This window comes from Miscanthus floridulus, chromosome 19, assembly GCF_019320115.1.
Source record: "Miscanthus floridulus cultivar M001 chromosome 19, ASM1932011v1, whole genome shotgun sequence".
Classification (NCBI taxonomy): Eukaryota; Viridiplantae; Streptophyta; class Magnoliopsida; order Poales; family Poaceae; genus Miscanthus; species Miscanthus floridulus.
This window is the reverse complement of record NC_089598.1, coordinates 110,726,189-110,751,640: the sequence shown is the minus strand read 5'-3', so window position 1 is coordinate 110,751,640 and position 25,452 is coordinate 110,726,189. Positions and strand designations below refer to the sequence as shown.

The 25,452-nt window shown below is 45.5% G+C and overlaps 1 protein-coding gene, 1 long non-coding RNA gene and 1 pseudogene across 2 annotated transcripts; 1 reads left to right on the top strand and 2 right to left on the bottom strand.

The window, feature by feature from the left end:
- Nucleotides 1-2,690: 2,690 nt before the first annotated feature.
- On the bottom strand, nt 2,691-3,535 carry LOC136525372 (uncharacterized; annotated as a pseudogene).
- Nucleotides 3,536-7,201: 3,666 nt separating this feature from the next.
- On the top strand, nt 7,202-7,940 carry LOC136526868 (uncharacterized). Its single transcript, XR_010776607.1, has 3 exons — nt 7,202-7,265; nt 7,400-7,475; nt 7,738-7,940. It is a non-coding gene; the product is annotated as an uncharacterized lncRNA (long non-coding RNA).
- A 7,334-nt stretch (nt 7,941-15,274) lies between these two features.
- LOC136526796 (uncharacterized) lies at nt 15,275-16,208 on the bottom strand. Its single transcript, XM_066519390.1, has one exon. It carries the CDS (start codon nt 16,193-16,195, stop codon nt 15,275-15,277), a length of 921 nt encoding a protein of 306 aa, XP_066375487.1. The 5' UTR covers nt 16,196-16,208.
- Between the last annotated feature and the right edge of the window lie 9,244 nt (nt 16,209-25,452).

The window sequence follows — 25,452 nt, the reverse complement described above, 5'->3', positions numbered from 1 at the left end:
GTGCGGCCCTCCTGTAGATACTTATGAATTCGCTTCTCCTTTGTGCAGCCACAGTCGGCGGGTTCGAACCTGACTCCTCAAGGTGGCCCTTCTCCACAGGCCGGGTGGCCAACTGGCCCTCCTCAAGGTGGCAGTTCACACTCCGGGTGGGGAGGCTGGCAGTAGGTACCGTTTATTTGTTTCTTTTCATATTGCATGGACTTGTGTTAGACTTAGCTTTATGTTGGACTACTACTAGAGACATATATATATTGTGATGGATATTGTCATGGATGATGCGAATGTATGTGATGGATTATGGACAACGGATTTGTATGTGATGTATTATGGATTGTGGATGTGTATGTGATGGGTTATAGATGTGTATGTGATGGAATATGGATGTGTATGTGATATATCCTGTGTGTTGATATATATGTGATTTCTTTGTTTGTGCTGATGGAAAGCAAAAAACCAAAAAAAAGCATTTTCCCCTCTTTGCCGAGTGCCACACTCGGCAAAGAGGGCTTTGCCGAGTGCCGTGACCATGGCACTCGGCAAAGCTGGGCAGCAGAGATCCAATTTCCCAGATTTGCTGAGTGCCAGAGCCATGGCACTCGGCAAAGATTTTTTTTTTAAAAAAGAAAAAATTTCTTTGCTGAGTGCAAGAATATGGCACTCGGCAAAGAATTTTCAAAAAAAAAGAAAAAATTCTTTGCCGAGTGTCGCTGAGGTGGAACTCGGCAAAGAGGCCGTCAGAGTTGACGTTGGATTTTTTTTGCCGAGTGCTGACGTGACACTCGGCAAAGGCTTTACCGAGTGCCCGATATATGGCACTCGGCAAAGAAACCTTTGCCGACAGGTTCTTTGCCGACTGCTCTTTGCCAAGTGCGGCACTCGGCAAAGCCTTTGCCGAGTGCAATAGGGGCTTTGCCGAGTGCCCTAAGCACTCGGCAAAGAGCCCGTCTGCAGTAGTGACGGTTGCATTGTGCCAGCCAAACAGCTAGCATAGTGTGGTGGAGCCAGAATCACAATTGAGGGGCTAAATTGGTCAGATTGATCATAGTTTTGTGGTCAGTTAGTACTTGCGCTAAAGATAGATGGGACAACTATTAATTTATATGCGCACTTTGCAAAGAAGGCGAGCTTAGAATATCTAGCTATTTAGATGGACAGTTTAGACTTGCAATCATATATATATAAACCTTAATAATCTTTGATAACAAGGGGGGGGGGGGGGGGGGGGGGCGGAGCCCAGGCCTGCACATGGCTCCGCCAGTGCTAGCACAAAACCAAGGGAAAATACCAGGGAAGGAGAACAGGGGCAAATGAGAATGAAGTAGATGTCCGTGGGCTGTTGGATCATAGGAGGACCAATGGGCAAAATTTTGAATGTTCACGATCAAGATTGCGTACTAGAGACGTTCTTTGTTTGTTTGCAACTCCCTTTATTCTAAATTATTTTAACTTAATTTCTAGCTTGATATATACTCCCTCTATTCCAAATTATAAGTCGCTTTGGATTTTTTGGTACATAGATTTTTGCTATGTTTCTAAACATATGTTATATCTAGATACATAACAAAATGGATGTAAAAAAAGTCTAAACGGTTTATTAGAATAACAAAATTTTAGTAATTTCCTGATTTTTCCCCTTATAAACAATTTTCATTCTTTGAGTTCATACAATAGGAAGCTGCACAACAGGGGCTTTTAAAAATATAAAGATTTACAACAAGTATAACATCATTCATAATCCTCATCAATTAGTCTCACTGCTTAAAATGTATAGGTAGTGGGATCGTGGGGTACGGTTCGACGACAGAATAGTGGCCATTCAGCCTGTTCAGCTGGTGCTGATACAATCGTATACGATCGTGGATTATTACTGCTGGCTGGTTTGGTGTGAGAGAAAAATACTGTTCTGGCTGAAAATTTACGATCGTTTGCGACCAAGCGAACATGCTGATTATTGGTCAGTACTCTACACAATAGACTGCACATGGATTGAGGTGATAATTGAGTGTGTGTTTAGTGAGGAAGATACTCCAGATACTACCTCCGGTCCATTTTATCTGGTGTACACGCATATATCATGATTCAAACTTTAAAAACTTTGACCAATAATTAGGCTAATAATTTTAAATTATTATAATAGAAACTTTATATGATTAGATTTGTACGAAATTATACTATCCAATAATTATAAGTTTATAAGCATAAATAATATAATATAAAGCAAATGAATAGTCAAAGTGTAATCTAATAGACCGTGTCATTCTAACTTGCGCCAGATAAAATGGACAGGAGGGAGTACGAAGAAACGTGCAGCATTCCATTCTGTGTGACTACGTTAGCTTAAGCTACCGGCTACAAATGATATTGTTCCACGTTCGTTCTTTATCTGATGAACAGTCTGATAATGCCCTCCTGATATATAATTATACAGTACAGCTTTTATTTTATCTGGGGCTATATATGATTTTTGACTGAATTTAATTTCTGTGTTATTTCCAGCTGCCTGCGGATGAGTAAACAATAGTAGTAGTATATAAGGAGACAAAATCAAGCAAAACCACAAAACTCACTGCGATACGTATGGCAAAATTTCTTTTTCGTATATATGTTCTCTATTTTTCAATGTACAGTATATATACTAGAGTACGCATTATAGTACACAACAGTTAGCTATCTTGTGTTGGCGACTGATACATTATCTAGATCGCCGGAGTACGGATGTTGAGCAACGAAACCCTAGTCCGAACAATGCTCCTGAACACCACCTCGCTGCCGCTCTCGCACTCGTCAATGCATCGCTCAAGCTCCTCGAGCTTCTCCGGCGCCACATCGGCCGTCTCCGGCTTCTTGGCGAAGGCAGCAGCGAAGGTCGTCGCGGCCTTCTTGCTGGAGAACGTGGCGGCAGACACGGACGCGACGGCCGAGAACACGGCGGCGGATGCCGCGGCGCTGGCCGCCGCGGCGTCCATGAGCGCGGCAGCCATCTCGGCCTGCTCGGCGGTGGCAGTGGCTGATCCGAGCGCAGCCAGGCTGGCGGACCTGGCGACGGAGGAGGAGACGGCGGCGGCGAGGCGAGCGAGGTCCTTCTCGGCCCTGCGCTGGGCGCGCGCGGCGGAGGTGAGCCTGGCGGCGTCGCGCCTGCGGAGGGCAGCGCGGGCGTCGGCCGCGTCGCGGCGGAGCGCGAGGAGTGACTCCTGGAACCCGCGGTGCGCGTCGGCGAGGAGGAGGAAGGCGTCGAAGAGGCGGTCGGATGAGGCGCAGGCGCGGCGGACCAAGGTCTGGGGTTCTGGGAGGAGGAGGAGCTCGGCGAGCGCGGCGTGGAGCGCGTCGATAAGTGCGAGGCCGGTGGATGGGGAGGTGGAGGCGGAGGTGGCCCAGGCGCGGGCGGCGGCGGTCTGGGCCTGCAGGTGCGCCAGGAGCGGGTGGGAGTGGGAGCGGCACGGCGGCAGGCTGATGGAGCGGACGTGGCGCGGGGCCGGGTGATGGCGCGCGCTGGGCTCAGCTGGAAGGAGATGGAGCGGCCGAAGCTGGGAGCCATTGCTGTTGTAGTTGTAGGTAGCTTGCTTGGGTTTGCAAGCTAAGGTAGGTCGATTGTTCGTTTGTGTCGTCGTCTGAGATGGAGGGGGGGAGGCGAGGGAGGCTCGTATATATCTATGGAGGAGCCGAGGGGAAGACGAAAAGCTTGGTACTCGGTGGTTGCACTGAGCAGTGAGCTAGCTAGGGGGACATGATCCGCGAGGACAGGCTGGACGGAAAGGAGCAGCGGCTGCCGTTGGAGTCAAACCAATGCAAGGCCGTGGCGCCAGCAGCTGGGATGGATCATGCATGCTTAGGTTATGCATGCCTAGGTGTCATGTTGGCTCCATCTGCAGAAAGGTGAGGTGTTGGACATGCATGCAATAAAGGCAGCAACGGAAGCAGGGACGCCCTGACCTGTAACACGCACGCACGTCACGACGACCATCTCACATGCATATGATTGAAGTAAACTAGCTAGCCAACTGTGTGGTCCAGGACTCCAGGCCAAACCAGGCAAGAACACATCAGGCTTGATCATCATCTCATGGTTGCAGTCGCATTTGTCAAACACTCAACGAACACACGTACACGGCCGGACGGTTTAGTAGTTGGCTCGCCGCTGTAAGTAAACAGTGACAGGGCACTGGCACACGAGGCCGGCCGGGCATCTTCAGGCTTGAGCTACTAGCTAGCAGAGTATTCTATCCATTCGATCCGATCCACCGGTGGTAACCAACCTGCTTCTCCGATCCATGCTCGATCGGCCGCGCGTGGCTTGCATAGCTAGCCCTACTATCATCTGGCCGCGTAGTACTACGTAGCTAGCTAGCAGTAGCTCGGCGCGCTAGCTAGCTGCCAGAAGGCATGCATACCAGCCACCGTGTTGTCTAGCTTCTCCTCCATAGCTAGCTAGCCAGTAGATGCGGCTGCAGACGAGCTGAGTCCACGGTCGTCGTCGCCGCCGCGGAGATGGAGATGGAGATGGACAACGGGGATCGCACATGCACGCGGCTGGGATGCTGTCGTGCAGGAGGCTCGCCAGCAACCGGACACGCGGCAGGTGAGGCGAGATTCGTTATTCCCGGGCCGCAACAGCCGGATCCATGCTGTGCACACGCAACATCTCGATCGACGATGGACGATCCACCATATGCGGCGCCGGCACGGGCACCAGCTAGTCGCGTGCGTGCGCGCGTGGTGTCCGCTCGCTCGTCGCTCCATGTCCATGCGATCGGGGGACAGCAGATTCCAAGTGTTTCGTCGTCCTCGTCTCCTCCCCTGCATCTCTCGCCGACCCACCACGTACACCATGCATGTCAGCATGTGTATGTACACACACATCTCACGCGGCAGCGCTCATCATAGCTGACCAAGAGTAGTAGTACGACTCTAGCAAGCAGCAAGCCGCACGACTGCTCTGCAGCCCCTGTCAACTGTCATCGTGTGTTCGTGTGTATGATACCTAGCTCTAGATCTATCCAGCGGCATGCAGTTTCCAGCGCTTCAGACATCCACGGTCGACAATGCACGGTTTTGAAGTTTGGTAGTCATCTTCTTATGCCTAGCTTACTCCCTCCGTCTCAAAATGAGTGTAAGATTCAAATCTTGTCTAAAAAAATATGTAATTATGTGTTCTGACTCAGCTTTTTCAAGTGGAACCCACCCAATAAAAACACAACAAAAAAAACCACCGCATAATTCATGGCATTGGATAATGTAAAATATTTTGAACTTACGGAGAATTCTCTAGATAAAAAGAATACTTCCTATGGAACTCTCTAGAATATAGCAGGGGTACATGCGTAATTTTACATCTTCACTAATCTAGCATCGAAATTTGAGATTTCCATTCTTTTTGAGACGGGGGAGTATCTACCTGCTGCACTGCTGGCGGTTCTACAATAACCCAAACATGTTTTATTAGCTTATGTATATACTGCTAAACAAAACTAGCTAGCTACTACATTCCGAGCAAGTAATAAGAACCCAGCCGCCATGATAACCGGCCAAGTTCCCCAGCTTCAATTTCAGCAGGGGTCACAACTTAGTAGCATATGTATATTTGCATTTCCAACCATTAGTTCTTAACATTGCAGCAACATATATTGTAAGTTGCTATATCTAAGGTGTCTTGGGGCGACAATCTTATACAACCAACTAGTCTCCTACAACTAAAAAGAACAAAGCGTGGATATTTTTTTGTGCGACATTTCACCGTGGGTCCACGGTCCTGCCTCCAGCGATCCCACGCTCCTTCCGCTGCTGTGATTCAGCCTCAAACCTTGCTCCCATGATTTGAAAAGAAAGGATCACTCCCGTGATTCATCTGCACGGCTACGCATCCACCGCGCCCCATCGTCGCCCTCACCGCGCCGCCGCCGCACGCGCCCGCCCGGCTCCCACGCTCGCTCGCAGCTGGCCGTGCCGTCACCGCCCGCGCCCTCGTCGACGGGGGGAGGAGATGGCGGCAGAGCCAGGGGTGGGAGGGCAGGGCGGCAGGGGCATGAACGCCGCGCTCCAACGACATCGACGGCGGCACCACCACCACCAGTTATGTAACTTCCTCTCCTTGCATTCTCCACTTGCATCTGCATCTCCTTTGGCTAGCTATGATTCTCTCATCTATTTGTCTCCCCTAAATTTCTGTTCTCCCATTTTCCCCAAATCGACAAACCCTATCCATAGAGGTGGCCGCCTGGGCGGCTGCTGGGCTATGAACTCCAGCAATGATGGCGCGTCAGTGTGTTAGCATGAGGCTGCGGCGGGCGACGGACCGGCGGCTGCATGGGGCAGAGGCAAGGCGGACATGGTCGGCGGCCGCACGAGGCTGCGACCTGCGACCGCGAGCATCCATGCCCAAGGGCGCAGCACTCCAGCGCTACAAGCCACACCCGCTTGGATTGTTCCAGTGTCATAGCGCGCCTGTGCGGGGCCACGGGGAATGCCGTCCAGCGGCCTTCTGGAGGCCAACGGCAAGCTGCCGACATGCTTGGCAGCTGGCCAGCGGCACCAAGGGGCGGGGACGTGAGGGCCGATTGGAACATCATATGGAGCGTGAATTCAAGTGGTAAGTTAACATTTGATCATCGTAGGCAGCGGCGGATCTAGGAAATATTTCAGGGGGGGGCTGAACAACACTGCTGCTCGATCTTAAGTCTCAGCCCCTCCTACACTATAGAACTTTGCCTAAAAATTCATAGGGGCTCCACAGGAGGTTCCACTGTTCCGGTATGGGTAGGGGGGGCTTGAGCCCCCCCCCCCCCCGCCCCACCGTTGGATCCGCCCCTGATCGTAGGTGAGTAGCTCCTATGAGCGAGGTATATGCAGATCTAGAGAATATGTATTATGAATGTGTTTAACTTAGAGTTTAGAAAATTCTGACATTCTAGAGACAAACGATTTTCCATGCCAGCAAGCCATAGATATATTGTTAGTAGGTTGGAGAAAAGAAAATAGAAAGGAAGGGAAAAAAAGGTTATAGGTTTATGGGAAACCGTTAATTATTTGCACATTTAGGACTTCTATTGTGAGAGAAGATTCTAAGAATCAACTAGATGCAATGTTTATGTGTACAAACCATGCCATCACCATGCCAATCGAAAAGTACACCCACGATGTTCCCTCTTGGCCCCTGTTCTTAGATCTGATTAATTAACAACGGAATTAACCTAAAAAAATTTCTGCAGATCCTTACCCTGTGGTACAAGGTCCCTGGGATTCTCCTTTGTTCCACACACTACTCCACGCTGGTTGGTTGACATATGGTCTATTGGCTCAATTTTCGGTAAGATTTCTATGAACTCTGACATCACTTTTCAATGTGTGAACTGCTTCATAACTCACACTGACATATATAGATATTCTAACCTGGTGTAAATTGCAGATGAGTTGGTCACTAACCAACCACTTTTCCCAGGTGACTCCGAGTTGCAGTTGCAGCAGCTGCTCCACATCTTCAAGTAATATCCGCAGTGCCTTTAGTTTATTTTTTGATCCTGTCTGATACTAACAATGATATTATGATACTGACGTGGGCACCCCGAATGACTATCTGGGATTATTTTGTTCTCGTTGCTGTAATTTAGTTTAATTTGCTGCTCAATTGCACACCAGTAATGATCATACATGTTTCGTGCATGCACTGCCTGCTCTTTTTGCCTGTCTGGTGCTTATCACAAAAGTAAAATGGTTTGTTTATTGCCTGTTTCAAACAAATTTCAGATTGGAAGAGAGCAGGTGGCAGCAAACCTGTCTACACATCCTGCTGGGAACTCAACCTTCAACCTGTTATGTGTGACCATCTATCAACAACTCCACCGATTGATAACATAGTCAGGTAGTTGAGTTGGACACTGCTCTTGGTGGTCTAGGGAGGCGCAAATTCGCGCATGACTGCGGTGTTGTGCGACGGTGTACGGGATGTTCTGGGGGCAGAACGTGATGGTCTGGATCACATCGTTCAGATGTGTAGCCGGTGTGCCTCTTGTTCTGGTTCTGTACTTCACGCTCAAGATGCTGCAGATCCAAGATCCAACCAGACAAGTACATTGCCGTTGAGTTCATCAAGAATCACTAGAGGTACACTCGGCTCCCCTCCCCTCTATTTTTGTAGGGAAATTTGTTCCTTCCTTTTTTTTGGTAGTGTTTTCCCAACTAGAACAATTCAGCAAACCCTTGTCTTCTTTTAGTTGACAAATTGATATTGGTGTTCTGTGTTTTCTTGCAGATATGCTTGTGTTTTTGGGGGCTTCTATCGGTACCTTACAAGCACCATTCCTGACATCCACTCCCTTGTTTGGCTTCTCCTAGGGGAGCGCATGAGTTATGTGTGTGAGACCCACGAAACGAAATAATAAACCAAAAAATGTTTTTTTCTTTCTCGTGACTCTGTTCTATGTCCACTCCTGCTCATTTTATTTTGATATGAACCTTTTCCTATGATAATATATTAGGGTTCAATATCTGACATCCCTATTCATGTGTCACCTCCTACTTGAGCTCACCCTTGTAGAGAACTTGGTGGGCAAGAGCACCCACAGCTTGGGTCCTTGTTGTCTGGAGCACTTAGGTTGTTGCTTCTACTTATTGTTTTTTTCCATAAGTATAGGTTGTTTGTATCTTGGTGCTTCTACTTCGTGTTGTATAGCTGCTAGGAGGCTACGGTCAGGAAGACAAACAAGAGAAATAGCAGAAGACGAGTTGGGAAAAGAAAATAAAAAGGAAGGGAAAAGGGTTAGGTGGGAACTGTTAATTCTTTGCAAATTTAGTTCATCTGTTGTGAGAAATTTCTAAGAAACAACTAGATGCAATGTTTACGTGTTCAAACCATGGTAACCCTTGCATTGATTTTCAAATTGTTCGTGAATTAGGCTGATTTTTTCAATGAATTTATGGGATTGATTGGTTCGGAATCTCACCATTACTCTGAAACAAAAGTTGTAGATCCCATTTTTATCTTTCAAATGTATTGATTTCTCTCAAATTTGATAAATCGGTTAGAAGCACCGGTCAAAAGCAATGTTGATGGTCGACTTGATCATTGGCTTCCATGGAGGCGCTTAGCTAAAGTGAATTACCAGTTGCGCTTGCTAGACGTTTGACCATATAAAGTTGTTCTGGTTACCCATACATGTCTCCAATCGAAACCACTAGAAATGCTCGCGCGTTGCCGCGTATGGCCAGTGTGTGGGCTGTTCGCAGCATTGATGGACCATTTTTCTGTATGAGTTGTTTTGTCGAGTGTAGTAGGATAAGTATTTATTTCCAGTAATACATGATTATTCCGTAGCAACGCACGGGCACGCTACCTAGTACAATTAAAAGGACGACTTACAAAAGAGAATCAATAATTTTTTATAGTCAAATAATGATAAAATTACCTATTGTTTGAACAACAATAAAAAATCAAGCACCTGAATTATAGGAGAAGTGATATAGTGATATATATTATGCCTCAATTTTCTTTAATTCCAAGCACCATTTGTTTGATATACTTAAATATCATGCACAAATATAGTAATAGACGGAATTTCCTTATCTTTTTTTAGGAAAAAAACACAGTCAGTGCCTATCTCAAGCTAATTCTTTTAGTTTTATAGGTCCATTATTCATAAGCTTTGCAAACAACACTACTGGAAACGCGTGCTTTGCCGAGGGCCTGAGGATTTGCCGAGGGCCAAATCTCGGGCACTCGGCAAAGACACTCTTTGCCGAGGGCCAGCCACAGGAGCCCTCGGCAAAGAACGGCCCTCGGCAAAGAGGCCTTTGCCGAGGGTATGGCCCTCGGCAAAGACAGGCCCACGGCAAATCAAATCTTTGCCGAGGGCCGCAGCCCTCGGCAAAGATGCCCTCGGCAAATTAGGCCGGTCACGGCGGCCATTTCCCGTCAAGCTTTGCCGAGGCCACCCGTTAGGCCCTCGGCAAAGATTTTTTTTTAAAACCAGTTTTTCGGCCAAATTTTTTTTTATAAATCGCCTTTGCCGAGGGCCCGAGGCTAGGCCCTCGGCAAAGAAGCCCTTTGCCGAGGGCCAGGATAGGCCCTCGGCAAAGATTTTTTATTTTTTATTTTTAAATTCTTTGCCGAGGGCCACGGGCCAGGCCCTCGGCAAAGAGCCCTCGGCAATTTTTTCTTTTTTGGTTTTTTTAGCCCAGTTTTTTTGTGGTGCTACAATACATTGTTTTGAACTCAATTTTAAAATTTAGGCCAATTTTGATTTTGTTTTGTATATTTCCTTAATTTATTTCGATTCTTTGATTTTTTTCGAATATGTCAAATTTGAACTGCAGGTGCATGGAATATTGCAATGTAGTGTTTCGAAAAATGTTATTCATGTTAATTGGTGCATGTTGAGTCCCTATCCACGAACTCGCATCAAATTTTCACGCATCTTGTTCGCGTAACATGACGACCGACTTGCCGGAAAAGTGTTTTAAAATTATATAAAATCCATACGAAGTCCAAAAATCACGAAACTTGGCGAGATGTCATGTTATCGCATGTGTAGGCTGTGGTAAAAAATTGAGAAGGCTTCGAGCGAGTTGCGACGTCGGATGCCTGAAACCTAGACATCTCCACATGTGATTTAAATTTCTGCTTTTCGCTTGTGCTTTGCATGTATGTCGGCCTTCGTGCCGTTGTGGATGTCGGCGTTCGTGCCGTTGTGGATGTCGGCGTTCGTGCCGTTGTGGATGTCGGCGTTCGTGCCGTCGTTTCTTGCAGGTTTTGGAAACCTCCCCGTGCAGGGGAGGTGCTGCCGAAATTTTCAATTGAGTCTAATCTTTTTGTATTCCTACAATACTAGATGCAATCTCTAAGTTCCAAAACTGTTTTCCCGGATTACTCACACATGCAATCTCTGCTCCTTTGTGTAGCTTCCGTCCGCGGGTTCCAATCAACCCGCTAGTGCGTCACCGGGTGATCCTGCTTTTCCTTCACCATCGTCTCATAGGCTAGCTTGATGAAGACTCGTGCTAGGTGATGTGGTTGGACTTTAGCGTGATTTGTGATTTATGGTTGTGACTTGTGCTTGGATTTCATTAACTTGTCGTAATAAACATGTGAATGATGATGAACATGTGACTTGTCATTATAATATATTGTGATTTGTGGTTCACAATTATGGTTGTGATATATTGTGAGAAAATGGGTTCTGTGTGATATATATATATGTATATATATGAAATGCTTGTGTCGATGGAATGCAAAAAATAAAAAAAAATTAAATTTCTGCCTCTTTGCCGAGGGCAATGACCAAGGCCCTCGGCAAAGAAGGGTCCTTTGCCGAGGGCCCAAGCAATAGCCCTCGGCAAAGATTTTTTTGGAAAAAAATCCTGACAATTTCTTTGCCGAGGGCCAGGGAGCAGGCCCTCGGCAAAGGGTTAAAAAAATTCAAAAAAACCATTTCTTTGCCGAGGGCCGGCCCTCGGCAAAGAATTTTTAAAAAATCCTGAAAATTTCTTTGCCAAGGGCCAGGAAGGAGGCCCTCGGCAAAGGTTTTTAAAAAAAAAATAAAAAAAATTATTTGCCGACTTTGCCGAGGGCCGGCCCTCGGCAAAGAATTTTTAAAAAATCCTGAAAATTTCTTTGCCGAGGGCCAGCGAGGAGGCCCTCGGCAAAGGTTTTTAAAAAAAATAAAAAAATTTATTTGCCGAGGGTCGGCCCTCGGCAAACAAATTCAAAAAAAAACCATTTCTTTGCCGAGGGTCGGCCCTCGGCAAAGAAACTGCCAACGGCGCCGGCGCCTGACAGCTTCTTTTCTTTGCCGAGGGCCGTCCTGGCCCTTGGCAAAGGCTTTGCCGAGTGCCCGATAAAGGGCCCTCGGCAAAGACCCCTTCGCCGTCTAAAAATTCCCCGAGGGGTCTTTGCCGAGGGCAGCCCTCGGCAAAGCCTTTGCCGAGGGTTGCTGGGCCTTTGCCGAGGGCTAGAGGCCCTCGGCAAAGCATGCGCCTCCAGTAGTGCAAGCAACGCCTAACAACTTGGATTTATCATCTTATGTACCTGCTAAAAGACACACCACGCAAAACTTTAACAAGTACATGTATCATGTCGTCCAACGATATGCTTGTTTTAGTTTACCGGTGTGCCGACTGAAAACAACCGATTGAGCTGTGCACATGCTAAGAACGTCGTCTGGTCCAAGCTACAACCTTAATAATCATCGCATTATCATTTTGAATGTCATTTTGAATGGAGGAGAAAAAACATGCTTTAATCTGTACCTTGGTGCTCTCCCACCAGCATATATATCACCGGCCAGATGCATCATGTACTATCTAGATAGAGAATAATATATATGCCAGTCATAATGTTGCACGAATGGGTTGTCGTCCTCCAACTCTTAGGGCTATCTCCTCTCTCCTCTCCCTTATCTCTTACCGGCTGCTGTTGGTTACAGAGGTTGAGTTGGTTTGCGCACGAACGCTTGCATGCTGAATTATTTGTGTCTTCTTTTCCCTTTCAGCTAACAGCCGCCAGATCCGCAAAGAGATTTCTGTGACATGAATCTTTGACATAAATAGAGACAGAGAGATTATATGCAGGTAGCTAGCAGCAGAATATGCTTCATTATTGAAACAAGCAAGTAATGCTAACCACATATATATGTTCATATATATTTACAATTATTATTTAGTAGTGGAAATCGTGCTCAATTGATAGCGAGAGAGGGAGCTAGCAGACGTTTGGGGTAATCATATTTCTAGGTCCATCTTTTAGTACTAGAGGATAAGAGAGTATCTTAGCTAATTGAATATAATCACCAATTGCAAAATTCAAGATGGCAGCTAACCACCGTATTTCCAGAGAGAGACTTGATTCTAGCAAGGACAAATTTGCATTGCACGAATGGGTAGGTCCCATCAAACAATAGCTAGTCCAGTTTGTTTACTGCAAAGTCTAGAATCTTATCAATCCGTATGATCCTTATCTGTTGGGTTTCCTAGTTTAGTTTTAGTACCAATTAGTTAACAAAGTGAGCTGTGCAAATAGTGGGTAGCTAGGTTTTTTTTCGTTGTATAACCATTACTCCATTAGCTCTTCTTACTTAAAAACAATATTTGATAAAAAATGTTTGTTTGTTTGTTTGAATTTAATTGCCATCTCTCAATGCTTTATTCCTAACTGCATCCATCTACATGAATTTCATACATCTATTGTCACCCAATTTCTTGTCTTAAAGACCTCTCCTCCTCCCTTTTATTTGTAATTTCTGCCGAGGCTAGGTTGAAGTAGCCTTTAGTTCTTTGACGAGATCTGTAAAGAAAAATCTAATTCTTTGGACTTCTTGTAACTTTAAAATTTGAATCATCCTGTACCCTACAATCCATAACTATCTTTTTTGCCCTTAAACATCACCTGAATCATTCTAATATTGCTCATGCTTAGTGGAGCCACTATTGCCTGGAGAAGATGCTAGCCGGCCCTGTCACCACACAAACACATCCATTGGCACAAGCATTCTAAAATAAAATGTGGAACCATCACCAACATCAGTGAGTAGCTAATCTCTGACCTACTATTTATACCACTCTACAATATTGTTGTGAACCATGCTATGACCATATTTGTTTCCACTTATGACCAGCTTCTCACAAAGAAAAAAAAAACCCGACTAGCTATGTCTCTTGCGTTGCTCATCACGAGGTTCTCATCCATGTGCTTGCACAAGGAATCGATCGATCAATAGCCTGTAAGATATCAAAAGAGTATATGTTTTTTACAATTTTTTAATAACATCAATCGACTGAATATGTTTTCTTCTCCTTGGTTATCACCATGAAAAACGTCAAAATTTGAGCCAAGATCGTTCTAATAGACACATTCCATTTAGTTATTTCTCCTTTGTCGACATTGATGATGATGATGCTATAATTTTCTATTCCATTTCGATCTTTCTAATAATAATTTGTATGGACTTTTAATTCATTTTGAGATCAAACTATTAACTTTCATAATATTTTACTTAAAATTTTATTTTATTAATTGTGCTTTGCTTGGAGATGGAGTCTTTATGTAGACATTTTTCTTTCCCATTAGATCAACCTAAAATCCAATATTTAATGTTGGACCTTTTCTTTTTTCTGATTAACACTGGAATTTCTAGACCCTCTCGGGTGAATCTAGTGGCTTTTTTTTTAACATTGTTGTATGAATACAATAGATATGTTTTATCTATTTGTGATGGAGCTTTACTCTACATGGTTACCCCACATACTATGATAATACAAACATTTCACATTAGTTTCATCACAGGTGGCCAATGTTAAGTATGTAAATATATTAACTATGGGCAACTAGTTTCGTTGGTTATCTGGTAAAACTGTAAAACAAAATGTACAAATTAAACTAGAAAAGTACATTGTTCATCCTATCAAATAAGAGAAACAGAAAGGGAGTTAAATTAGAAGTTCAAATAAAAAAACATGATACTTAGGATGTATATAAACCACACTGATAGAGAAGCTGAAACAAGTCATTATTTTGATCCATGCATATGTTTTAGCAGTTTTTTAAACCATCTAGAGGCTTAGAGGCAAGAGCTATGCATATATGACTGTGTGACCATCGTGCCTAAATTTATCAAGTTGATCAAAGCCTAAATTTAAAATACCTCTGAAGTGGTGCATCGTGCCCAATGACCGACTCTGTGGCCACCTCCTTTTGTTTAGTGTTCAATGTCTCTGGGATCTTGGGCAATGTTCAATAGAATAGGTGCATTCATCAGTTTTGTCTCTCGTTCGAACGCGCAATAGTGATGTGCCATCAGGAACTTGATCTAGATCCAGATCAGAGCCATGGCTTCACTTAAGAATAGTGAAATTGCAGAGATCTTAATAACTTGAGCAATTTGCGTTAATGGAGCCTGTTCTCCCTCCTTCGCTCACATCCATAGATCAATGGATTCAAAATTCAAATGAGCATTTTTTTGGATTATAAAGTATTTTGTATATGCACCGTCCGTCAAAGAGATGGGTTTAAGCTGATGAACACGAGTGCCGATCGATTTTGTCCGATTAAATGTAGGCATATCACAGTTCATAGGAATGCAAGCATTTGAACAAGAGCCAGATAAACAAGCAAGAGCTTCTTCTTCTTTTTTTGAGGGAACTGGAGGGGCGCTAGAGCTTTTTTTTCGTTCAATAATCTGTATGTACACTTGCATTTTTGTGTTAACAATTTTCGTTCAATAATCTGTATGTACACTTGCATTTTTGTGTTAACAACGACATCTTTGAGTGTTTTGATGGATGTCGAAAACAATCAGCATGTCTGGGTGCGAATGTTGAGCAGTGCAACTCTGGCGTGCAGGATGCTCCTGAACACCTTGTCGTTCCCGGCTTCCATCTCGGCGATGCACTCGTCAAGCCGCTCCATCTTCTCTAGCGCAGCCAGCTCCCTGTCCTCGTCGGAGGTGGCCGTGGCCTTGCTGCTCCAGGTGACCAGAGACATGAGCGTCGCCGTGGCCGCCGGTTTCTTGGAGGAAGCAGACGCGGCGGCGGCGGTGGCGGCGGACGACACGGCCTCGAGCGCGGCGAACACGGCCGCGGACGCGGACGCCGCGGCGGCCAGGGCCTCGGCGAGCACCCCGGACACCTCGACCTCGGCGACGCTGGTGGCCGCGGGCGTCACGGGGAGTAGAGGGAGTCTGGCGGCGGCGCGCGCGGAGGACGCGAGGCGGGCGAGGTCCTTCTCGGCGCTACGCTGGGCGCGGACGGCCGACGCGAGGCGCGCCGCGTCGCGGCGACGGTGCGCGGCCTGGGCCTCGGCGGCGTGGCGCTTCAGGTCGACGAGGGTCTCCCGGAACGCGCCGTGCGCGTCGGCGAGCACCAGGAGGCCGTCCAGGAGGCGGTCCGAGAAGGCTCTGGCGGTGGCGGTGGTCAGCGCGGCGCGGGGCTCCGGGAGGACGAGGAGCTCGGAGAGCGCGGCGTGGAGCGCGTCGAGGTGGGCGAGGCCCGCGGACGGGGTGGAGGTGGTGGTACAGGGGTCGGCGCTGGCGGTGGCGGCCCAGGCGCGGACGGCGCGGGTGGTGGCGTGGAGGTGCGCGAGCAGCAGGTGGGCATGGCAGGTCGGGAGGCTGATGGAACGCACGTGGCGTGCCTGTTTCTTGGTGGTGGTGGAGGAGGAGGAGGAGCGCGCCGGGCTCAGCGGGAAGGAGATGGAGCGGCCGAAGGCGGGCGCCATTGGAATGGGTCGTTGATGGAGGATGCCTTGCTTGCTCTGCGGCCTCAGCTCGTTGTGGAGATGCCGGGGAGGAAGAGGGGGTATATAAAGCGGAGGCGCCGGGGCGACATGGGGGGATGATAGGAGGGAGGGCAGCACCGGCGCGTACGTGGGGGTGGGCTGGTTGGTGGCGCAATGGCGGGAGGCAGGATCCGCAAGGGACGGGGATGCGTGCCTGGCTGCAGTGGCGGATCTAAAGGGAGGCTACCGGGGCTACAGCCCCTAAGCTGCCTTAATCCTTCATTAATATTGTAGCTTAGTGTGAATTCACCTTTAATTTTTAGCTTTAGTCCTAAATCTTCTTTGTTCAGCCCCTCCTTTGTTCCAATCGTAGATCCGCCACTGCCTGGCTGCTACACGAAGGAGCACGTGGAGCTCCATGGATGGCCTGCTGCTGGATCGGGGGGATCTCTCGGATCCCTCTCCAGTCTCCACTGCCCTGCCGCCACGCCACCACCCATCCTTCCCGTTGGACGCGCGCCATGCGTGTGTCAGCGCTCTGCACTGCAGCAGGGGCAGGGCATGCAACCGCGCGTCGGCGGCGACGCTGTCACTACTGCTACTAGACTCGTTTTCCCGAGCGGTAACGGCCTTTAGTCCCGATTACCGTACCGAGACAACGATCCCGGGACTAAAGGTGGAACCTTCAGTCCCGGGTCATCGAGCCGGGACTAAAGAGGGACCTTTAGTCCCGGTTGGTGTAGCCCCATCTCTTTGACGGACTAAAGGCCCTCCAGCCGAGCAAACGTGGCCGCACCCTTTAGTTCCGGTTGGTAACCCCAACCGAGACTAAATGTTCATTTTCTTTTTCTTTTTTTTTTTTGTTTAATTTGTTTTCAGTTCAGTTACACATATTTGTTTAATATATAATATGTTTTTATGTACATATTCTACGCTGCTAATATAAATACACGCACGCATATAATTACATCTAATTCTCATCTCGAGCATTATTATATTCGAATAAAGTATGAAACTATATATATTATAGATATATATATGTATATATACAACACTTTCATAATCTTGTTCTCGAAAATAACGATATCAATAAACATTTAATTTGCATCATTAGTTCCTTAGGATCAAAGTAGAACTCGCCGTTAGGATTTAGCACTTTTTCTAGAAGATATCCTGCTATTGACTCTTGAATTGCTTTCAGATGGTCTTTTTGCATGACCCTTCGTTTCAACCATTCAGTCTTGTATTTGAAATAAAAGGAAAAGTATTAATACATACATATATATATATATTCATTTAAAAATAAATAAAAAATTGTTATATACGTACTCTGAGGACATCTTCAGGAGTTCTTCTTATGTGTGTAGTGATAAATTCACAAACGTAGTATCCACACAAGTTATTACCTGGTTGCTGCCGCAAACACCACTGTACGAGAAGAAGATTATTCTCATCATCTCACACGTAAATTGAAGTACGATATAGTAATTAAACACGTGGGGAAGTATATATAGTACAACTTACTGGTATTTCAACTACATTAAGTGATGCCTTGCAATCCTTGCGGTGTTGCCGAATAAACTCTTTCCAAACCCTGTGCGACCAATAATGTACGATCGTTAATAAATTATGGCAAAGTCTATTCAATAATAGTTGTGCGCGAGAGATCGAAATTACCCCTAGATAATGTCTATCATATCTTGGTATAGTGCCCGCTCTTTTCTCAATGAGTCCAAGATTACTAACCGAGTTGAGTTTAACTCAATGACAATGAGTATCCAGTGAAACCTGCATTGGTTTATACACACACGTACATGCATATAAGTTGTATTGATATTACATAAAATGTGTAGACTACATTATTATTAACACTTACTCAAAGTTGTACGGGAAAAGTATTGTTGTCTTGTCGTGCTGCTTCACGAAAAACTTCATGATATTCGTCTGTGCTTCAGATACCCAGTGCTCCTTAACAATAATATCGGTTTTGAATATGATATAAGGATCTCTAGGACTTGCCAATAGGATAGCTCCCAAAAGATGGACTTCTACTTCCACATGGGTGCGTGTCCCTTAGCATCTTTGGGAACATATTCGCTGCCTTGTCCCTTTCCAAATACTACTTTCATATCCTTGACCATTGCGAGTACATCTTCCCCGGATCGGTTATGAGGCTTCTTCCGGTGGTCTGGCTTACCTTTAAAATGCTTACCTTTCTTTCTTACTTGGTGATTTAAAGGAAGGAATCGACGATGGCCAAGGTACACGACCTTTCAACATCTTTTCAAATATATACTGTCAAGGTCATCAAAACAATGTGTGCATGCATTATATCCTTTGTTTGTCTGACCTGAAAGATTACTTAAAGCAGGCCAATCATTGATTGTTACGAACAACATTGCTCGTAGGTCAAAGTGTTCTTGTTTGTACTCATCCCAGACATGTACACCTGGTTTGTTCCATAAAACTAGAAGTTCTTCAACTAATGGCTTCAGATAGACATCAATGTCGTTGCCAGGTTGCCTCAGACCTTGGATGCGGATCAGCATCATAATGAACTTTCGCTTCATGCATAACCATGGAGGAAGGTTGTAGATACATAGAGTAACTGGCCAAGTGCTATGACTAGTGCTCTGCTCCCCAAAAGGATTCATAACATCTGTACTTAAGGCGAACCTTAAGTTTCTAGCCTCATTTGCAAACTCTGGAAATTCCCTATCTATCGCTCTCCACTGGGACCCATCAGCTGGGTGTCTCAGCATATTGTCTACCTTACGGTCTTCTTTATGCCACCGCAACAACTTTGCATGGTCTTTATTTCTGAACAAACGTTTTAAGCGTGGTATTATAGGAGCATACCACATAACCTTGGCAGGGATTTTCTTTCTAGGACGTTGTTCACCCTCGACGTCACCAGGATCATCGCGCCTGATCTTATACCGCGCTGCTTTACATACTGGGCATTCATCCAAATTCTCGTATTCATTGCCATGGTAGAGGATGCAGTCATTAGGACATGAATGTATCTTCTGGATTTTTAATCCCAAAGGGCAGACAACCTTTTTTGCTTCGTACGTAGTGGTGGGCAATTCATTTGGCTTCGGAAGCATCTTCTTTATGAGGTTAAGTAAATTCCCAAATGCCTTGTCGGATACACCATTCTTTGCCTTCCACTGTAGCAATTCCAGTGTTGTACCCAACTTTTTTTGCCCCTCTTCGACCATTGGGTATAGCAACTTCCTATGATCCTCAAGCATGCGCTCGAACTTAACTTTCTCTTTTTCACTTTCGCATTCTTGTTGTGCATCACGAATGGCATCGCCAAGAGCATCACCGAGATCATCTTCTGCCGCTACATCTTCTTCATCTCCCCCCATTGTAGTATCATCAAAGGCACCATACTGAGCAATAATGTCATCAATGTCTAAATCTTCTCCTTCACCTTCTTCCATCATGACCCCACTTTCTCCATGCTTAGTCCAACATATATAGTTTGACATAAAACCTGACTTAAGCAAATGTGAATGAAGACTCATTGATCTTCAATATTCCTTTAAATTCTTACATATGGCACATGGACAGCACATGAAACCATTCCGTTTATTTGCCTCGGCCACACCTAAGAAATAGTGCACGCCCTCAATAAAGTCTTGGGAGCGGCGATCGGCATTGTACATCCAATGGCGTGACATAATCTGCATTACACGACAAATTATAAAAACCTTGAACATAATTAAGTATTTTATTAGACAACATAGATGACGCACACACGGTTGATTAATTAACTAAGCCTGGCTACAACGTAAGCAATCCCAACTATCACTAAACAAACTAAAACTACAATGCACTTCAGTAACATAATTATTTCGTGACCGTACGCAACTAAAACAGACAAATCATTCGTCTGTTGAATATCAATAAGCTTCTCCTGCTGGCTCACTGCCTCATCATCAGCAGCCGCTACCTCTAGCGCACCCGAATTCTGCACGTATGTAGCATAATCTTCCTCCCAGTACCAACCATCGCATTCATTGCCCTTCCACTGAAATTAAAGCCAAAAAATATTTAGTCAAAAATATTCAAGAAAAGCAGGTCAATTAGCCATAATAATCAAATGCGTAAGAAACTCACATCGCGATCCGGGCACTTGTAGAAAACACGACCCTTGTTGGGTCCCTGTCTCTTGACTCGGTACTCCATCACAATCTTCTGCTTACACTTGCCACAGATAATAAGAGGGAGTTCTGGCCTCAGTCGTTTCGCAACCGAACGAGAGGCCGAGGATCCGGTACCAGTTGTCATCTACTTTCTATACTTATTTTTGCAAACTAGTGTAAATTTCATATTTTCTAAAATAATATATTTAAACAAAACTAAAATTATATATTTATCTAACTAAACCATGAAATATGTACTATGTATAATAGTAAAATACCAAACTATCAAGTGATTTTACTATTGTAAATCATCATGTGATTTTGAGCTAAAAATGACATAGAAATCACATAGCTCAAAAACATGTTTCAATAAATAACCATCCGTACTAGTTGACCTTGCTTACGTGATCATCTCGACGAGCATTTCTCCACCGGACGGCACCGTACTTGGCCAAGGAAGATCTCCGATTCTATGAGGAAGGGAACACGGTCTTCCACGACCGTTGCCGCTCTCCCTCATAGAATCAAAGCTCCTCCTTGACGTCCGTTACCGCTCGGCAGAGAACATGCTCGCCGAGATGAACACGGTCCGCAAGTTCAACTAGTACGGCTTTTCTATAATTTTCTAAGTTTTTTATTTCATGGAAAATTTAATTCTAAAAAATAAAAGGCATGATTTCTAAGTATTTCATTTCATGGAAAAAATAATTCTAAGTGACTTGCTCGATATCGGCGAGCTCGCGGGCGTTTAGGTTGCCGATGATAGTAACATTTGTAGATGACATTTGTATGTCTGAAGTTATCAAATATCCATCAAATTATAGCTCAAAAACATGTTTCAATAAATAACCATCCGTACTAGTTGACCTTGCTTACGTGATCATCTCGGCGAGCATTTCTCCACCGGACGGCACCGTACTTGGTCAAGAAAGAGCTCCGATTCTACGAGGAAGGGAACACGGTCTTCCACGACCGTTGCCGCTCTCCCTCGTAAAATCAAAGCTCCTCCTTGACGTCCGTTACCGCTCGGCAGAGAACATGCTCGCCGAGCTGAACACGGTCCGCAAGTTCAACTAGTACGGATTTTCTACAATTTTCTAACTATTTTCTAAGTTTTTCATTTCATGGAAAAATTAATTCTAAGATCACGTAAGCCGCCGGGGACGAGGATGACGCGTGCTCCAGCGAGGACGAGCGAGGCGTGATTTTGATGAACTAATTTAACTTTTGTTTATCCAAACATATATGCAAATCATCATGTGATTTTGAGCTAAAAATGACATATAAAATCATAATAAAGTCCAACATATAAAGTTACACATGCATCTACATCGCAAAATGAGATAAGCTACTGATAAAACATAAGAGGATTAAGTTTGTTACCTCCAAAATCGAAGAACAACACCAATGGAGGGGGAGAGCAAGAACAACAGCAAGCTGAAGAACAGATGCAGTGAGTTTAAATGGAATGGCTCAGACTCGGGGAGGAAGAAATGAGTTGGTCTATAGGCCAGGATAATTAGTCCCGGTTAGGGGGCCAAACCGGGACTAAAGATTAATTTTTATTCCCGTGGCATCACCCAAACCGGGACTAAAGGTAAACCTTTAGTCCCGGTTGGTAATAACAGCCGGGACTAAAGATCCCTGCCCCGCGGACAACCGTTGGGCAGGAACATTTAGTCCCGGAGGAAAAAAATACCGAGGCTAATACCAAATTGGGACATCGTTCTGAAGTCTGTTCTCTAGTAGCGTGTGGATAGGGACCGGATGGGCCAACCGGCCAATGGCAATCATTTGGGATGGGCATCGCGATCTGCTCTCTCTCTCGATCGCATTGTTCAGTCGGTGTTGGGGTGGTGGGTGGTGCATCCGAACACTCTTAACCGTTTTCTACTTTTATATTTAATACGAAAATAAAAGCGAAAACGATAAAGCCGGACATGAAAACGAATACAGACTTAAGAAATATCGAGAATTTAAAAAACGAACTAATTCGAACACGGTCGGTATACGAAAAATCAAAACGGAATATTAACTCATAGGACCAAGTGCATAATAATTAACAAGTGAAATAATAATTAATAAGTCCTACAACTTTCTTAAAAAGTATATCTATTCAACACCATGTGACGATATGATTTTTCTAAGGCAACAAACGTTTGTACGCGATTTAATATATTGCTGAAACTTTGTTTAATTTTTTGAATATTTTAAAACCTCAAATGAAAAAACTGAAAACTAGAAAATTGTAGATGTCGTCGAGAACTATAATTTTCATATAAAAATCATCTTCATCTGAGATCGTATGAAAAAGATACAATTTTTCTAAGGTTGGACTTCTAGTGGGCCAAATTTGTTTTAAACCGAATTTCGAATTCGGGATATTCCGAATTAAAAGTAGAAAAGTAGAAAACGGTCGAAAAAAATGTCTAAACCGTTTTTGTTCTGATTTCGAATTTGGTGTTCCGAATTTCGAACCGAATTCGAATTTGTCCGAAAATACGAATTCGATCAGATTAAATGTAGAAAACGATGCGGTTCGGTACGGGATATTTCTGTACAGTTTCATCCGGATCGTGGCCGACGGCGACGCGCCGGCGGACGACGGCCGTATCGTTCACCGGCAGAGGACGCGCCCGTGCGAGCCGACCTGTCTATCTGTCTCACGTAGTCACGTTGCGTGCGTGCATGGCCTTGCCTGCCTGACTGCGTGGCCGGGTCTGGCTGCCGCAGCGGCAGGGCAGGACGATGAGATCAACCACTGTCCTGTTGGTGAACGACCGATCTAGTTAGGGCGGTTGCTGATGAGGCAGCTCATCAGCTCTGTGGATTCAGGCGGGCAACATGCACTTTGCGTCGTTGCCAGCGCTATTGGTTGTTTGGGCTTTGGCTTCTGGCATCTAGTAGTATCGGCAAGTTTCTTGCGGGTTATACAACGTTTTCTCCTCCTCTTGATAAAATACGTGCCATGACACAATTATGAAAAAAAATGCCTTAAGAGAAATAACAATGCAGGAGGCTTGGTTTGAAGAGGAAAAAGAAGATCAGTAATAAGTAAACACCACTGGTGTTGGTACGATCCTCCAAGGCAGAAGGTACATTACATACATACAGCTATCAGCTGCTCCACATTTATCCACAAATCGCCAAATGAAGTTTTATAGTGCTTCAAATTTTTGTCTACTTCAATATACAGCTTCAGAAGTCAAGTCATTTGAAGCAACAAAGTTTAATCAGAATGCCAGCACAAATGGAAAGCTATGGCGACTTTGTCTTCCGTGTTGCAGTCTATTCGTCATCCTTCGAACAGCTCTTGCAGCATCTCTTTCAGCTCCTGGGGACTGAATTTTGTGTTGTTAACTTTGTTATCCTCTATGTATTCTGTATAGTCTCGAATGATTTTTTTGGTGACAACTGTCCGCAGCCTTTTTCTTAACTTAGGGTCTGGAACCTTCCACAACTTTTGGATAGTGTAGGTTTTCTGAAATTCAGACCCGAACTTGAACAGTGGGGAGTGGTTTCTCTTTCTCCCCAGACACAGCGGTGTAGGTTTGAACAAGCATGCCAAAATTGGTGCCCAAGATACCTGTATATAGCTCTGTATATAATGCTCGACTTTGTGAGAGATGTCGTCTGCCACATCGACTTTGATATAAGAGAGAGGGTATTTGAGCTGCTCCCGTATGAAGTTTGAGTTGTTGAGGAGGAATAATAACCCGAGGCCTTTATCTACGAATAATTGTGACTTGGTGATGAGTTTTTCTTCAAGACAAGAAACCATCTCCGTGATGAGGCTGATGAAAGGTGGTGCCTCTCCAAGTCGAGTCTGAGGCACATACTTACTAATGCTAGCTGCTTGGGGTACTAATGGATCAACTGCCCAGTGATTGCCCAGAAGAAACTTGATGTGATTCATTCCTGAGCAAGTGGCCTCGTGAATGTCCGATGATCCTTGTGGAGTTTCAGTGCCTAACGAGTCCTCCAATGACTTGAGGACAAGAGGCTTACCATTTCCTTCTCTATCTTTTCAACCTCTGCAGGGGGCGACGAATGGAACTGCAATCTGATCCCCGATAACGCCTTGGACAGAGCACTATGTATATCGAGACAGAAATGGAGAGACTTTGAGATGTACGGTGGCCGACGTATAGAAAGAGATCTACTAAACATGACATCAACAAAAACGAGCATTTTTGACATGGCTTCTTGGAAAAACAGTGCGAACTGTACCGGATCCAGACTAGTAGCTTGTTTCCCGCTCTCAGGAGGAAGCTCTACCTCTTCCTTGCTAATACCAGGCATGCCCACAAAGCCATGACCATGGTCGGGAAAGAAAGACTCCGTGAGACGAATGGTTTCCATGATTTGTGTGAGAGCTCGGGTCCAGCTCCATATCTCACCTGCTGTAGGATCCCCGAGTACCAACGCAGATGCACCAACATCGAGTTGGAGAACCCAGCTGACGCCCAGCTCCCAGAACCAGCTCTCCAGGACATTCATGCCGCCGCCGCCCAAGATGCTGCGACCTGCGATTCGCTGACTGCGCACGGAAGAATTCTTGGACCAGGCTTTCGATGTGCTTCATCATGCGGGGCTTCTTGATTGGTTGAGCAAACTGGGCGTCCTTTTTGTCGGGCGTGCCCAACCTGAGCTCCAATTCCGAGTCCAATTGCAAAGCCGCCTCCATAGAGATACTAGTGGAGTGGCGAGAGCCGCCAGATGTGTAGGTCGTTGAGACTATGGTACCTGATCTGGAGCTGCTAACGGTGTAGGAACTGGATCCCGTTCCAATCTCCTCGTGGCGGTAGCTCCAAGAAGGCCCCCGGCCGCCATCCCTGCCGGTCGCTTCCATGCCAAGCTAGAAGAAGCTTACAACTGAGAGTGAGAGGGCGTTTGCGTTTGGAATTATGGATTGAAGAAAGAATACGGAGTCGGAAATAAAGGGAGGGCGTTTGAAATTTTGCGTTTGCAAGAGGATTGGATTCTGTCCCCCGCGACTATAGATGTACATGAAGCCCGTTGGCCCGGCACGAAGCCCGCTGTTTTGGCCAGACACGAGCACGGCACGGCCCGATGTTTCACGGGCCCGGACCAGCTCGG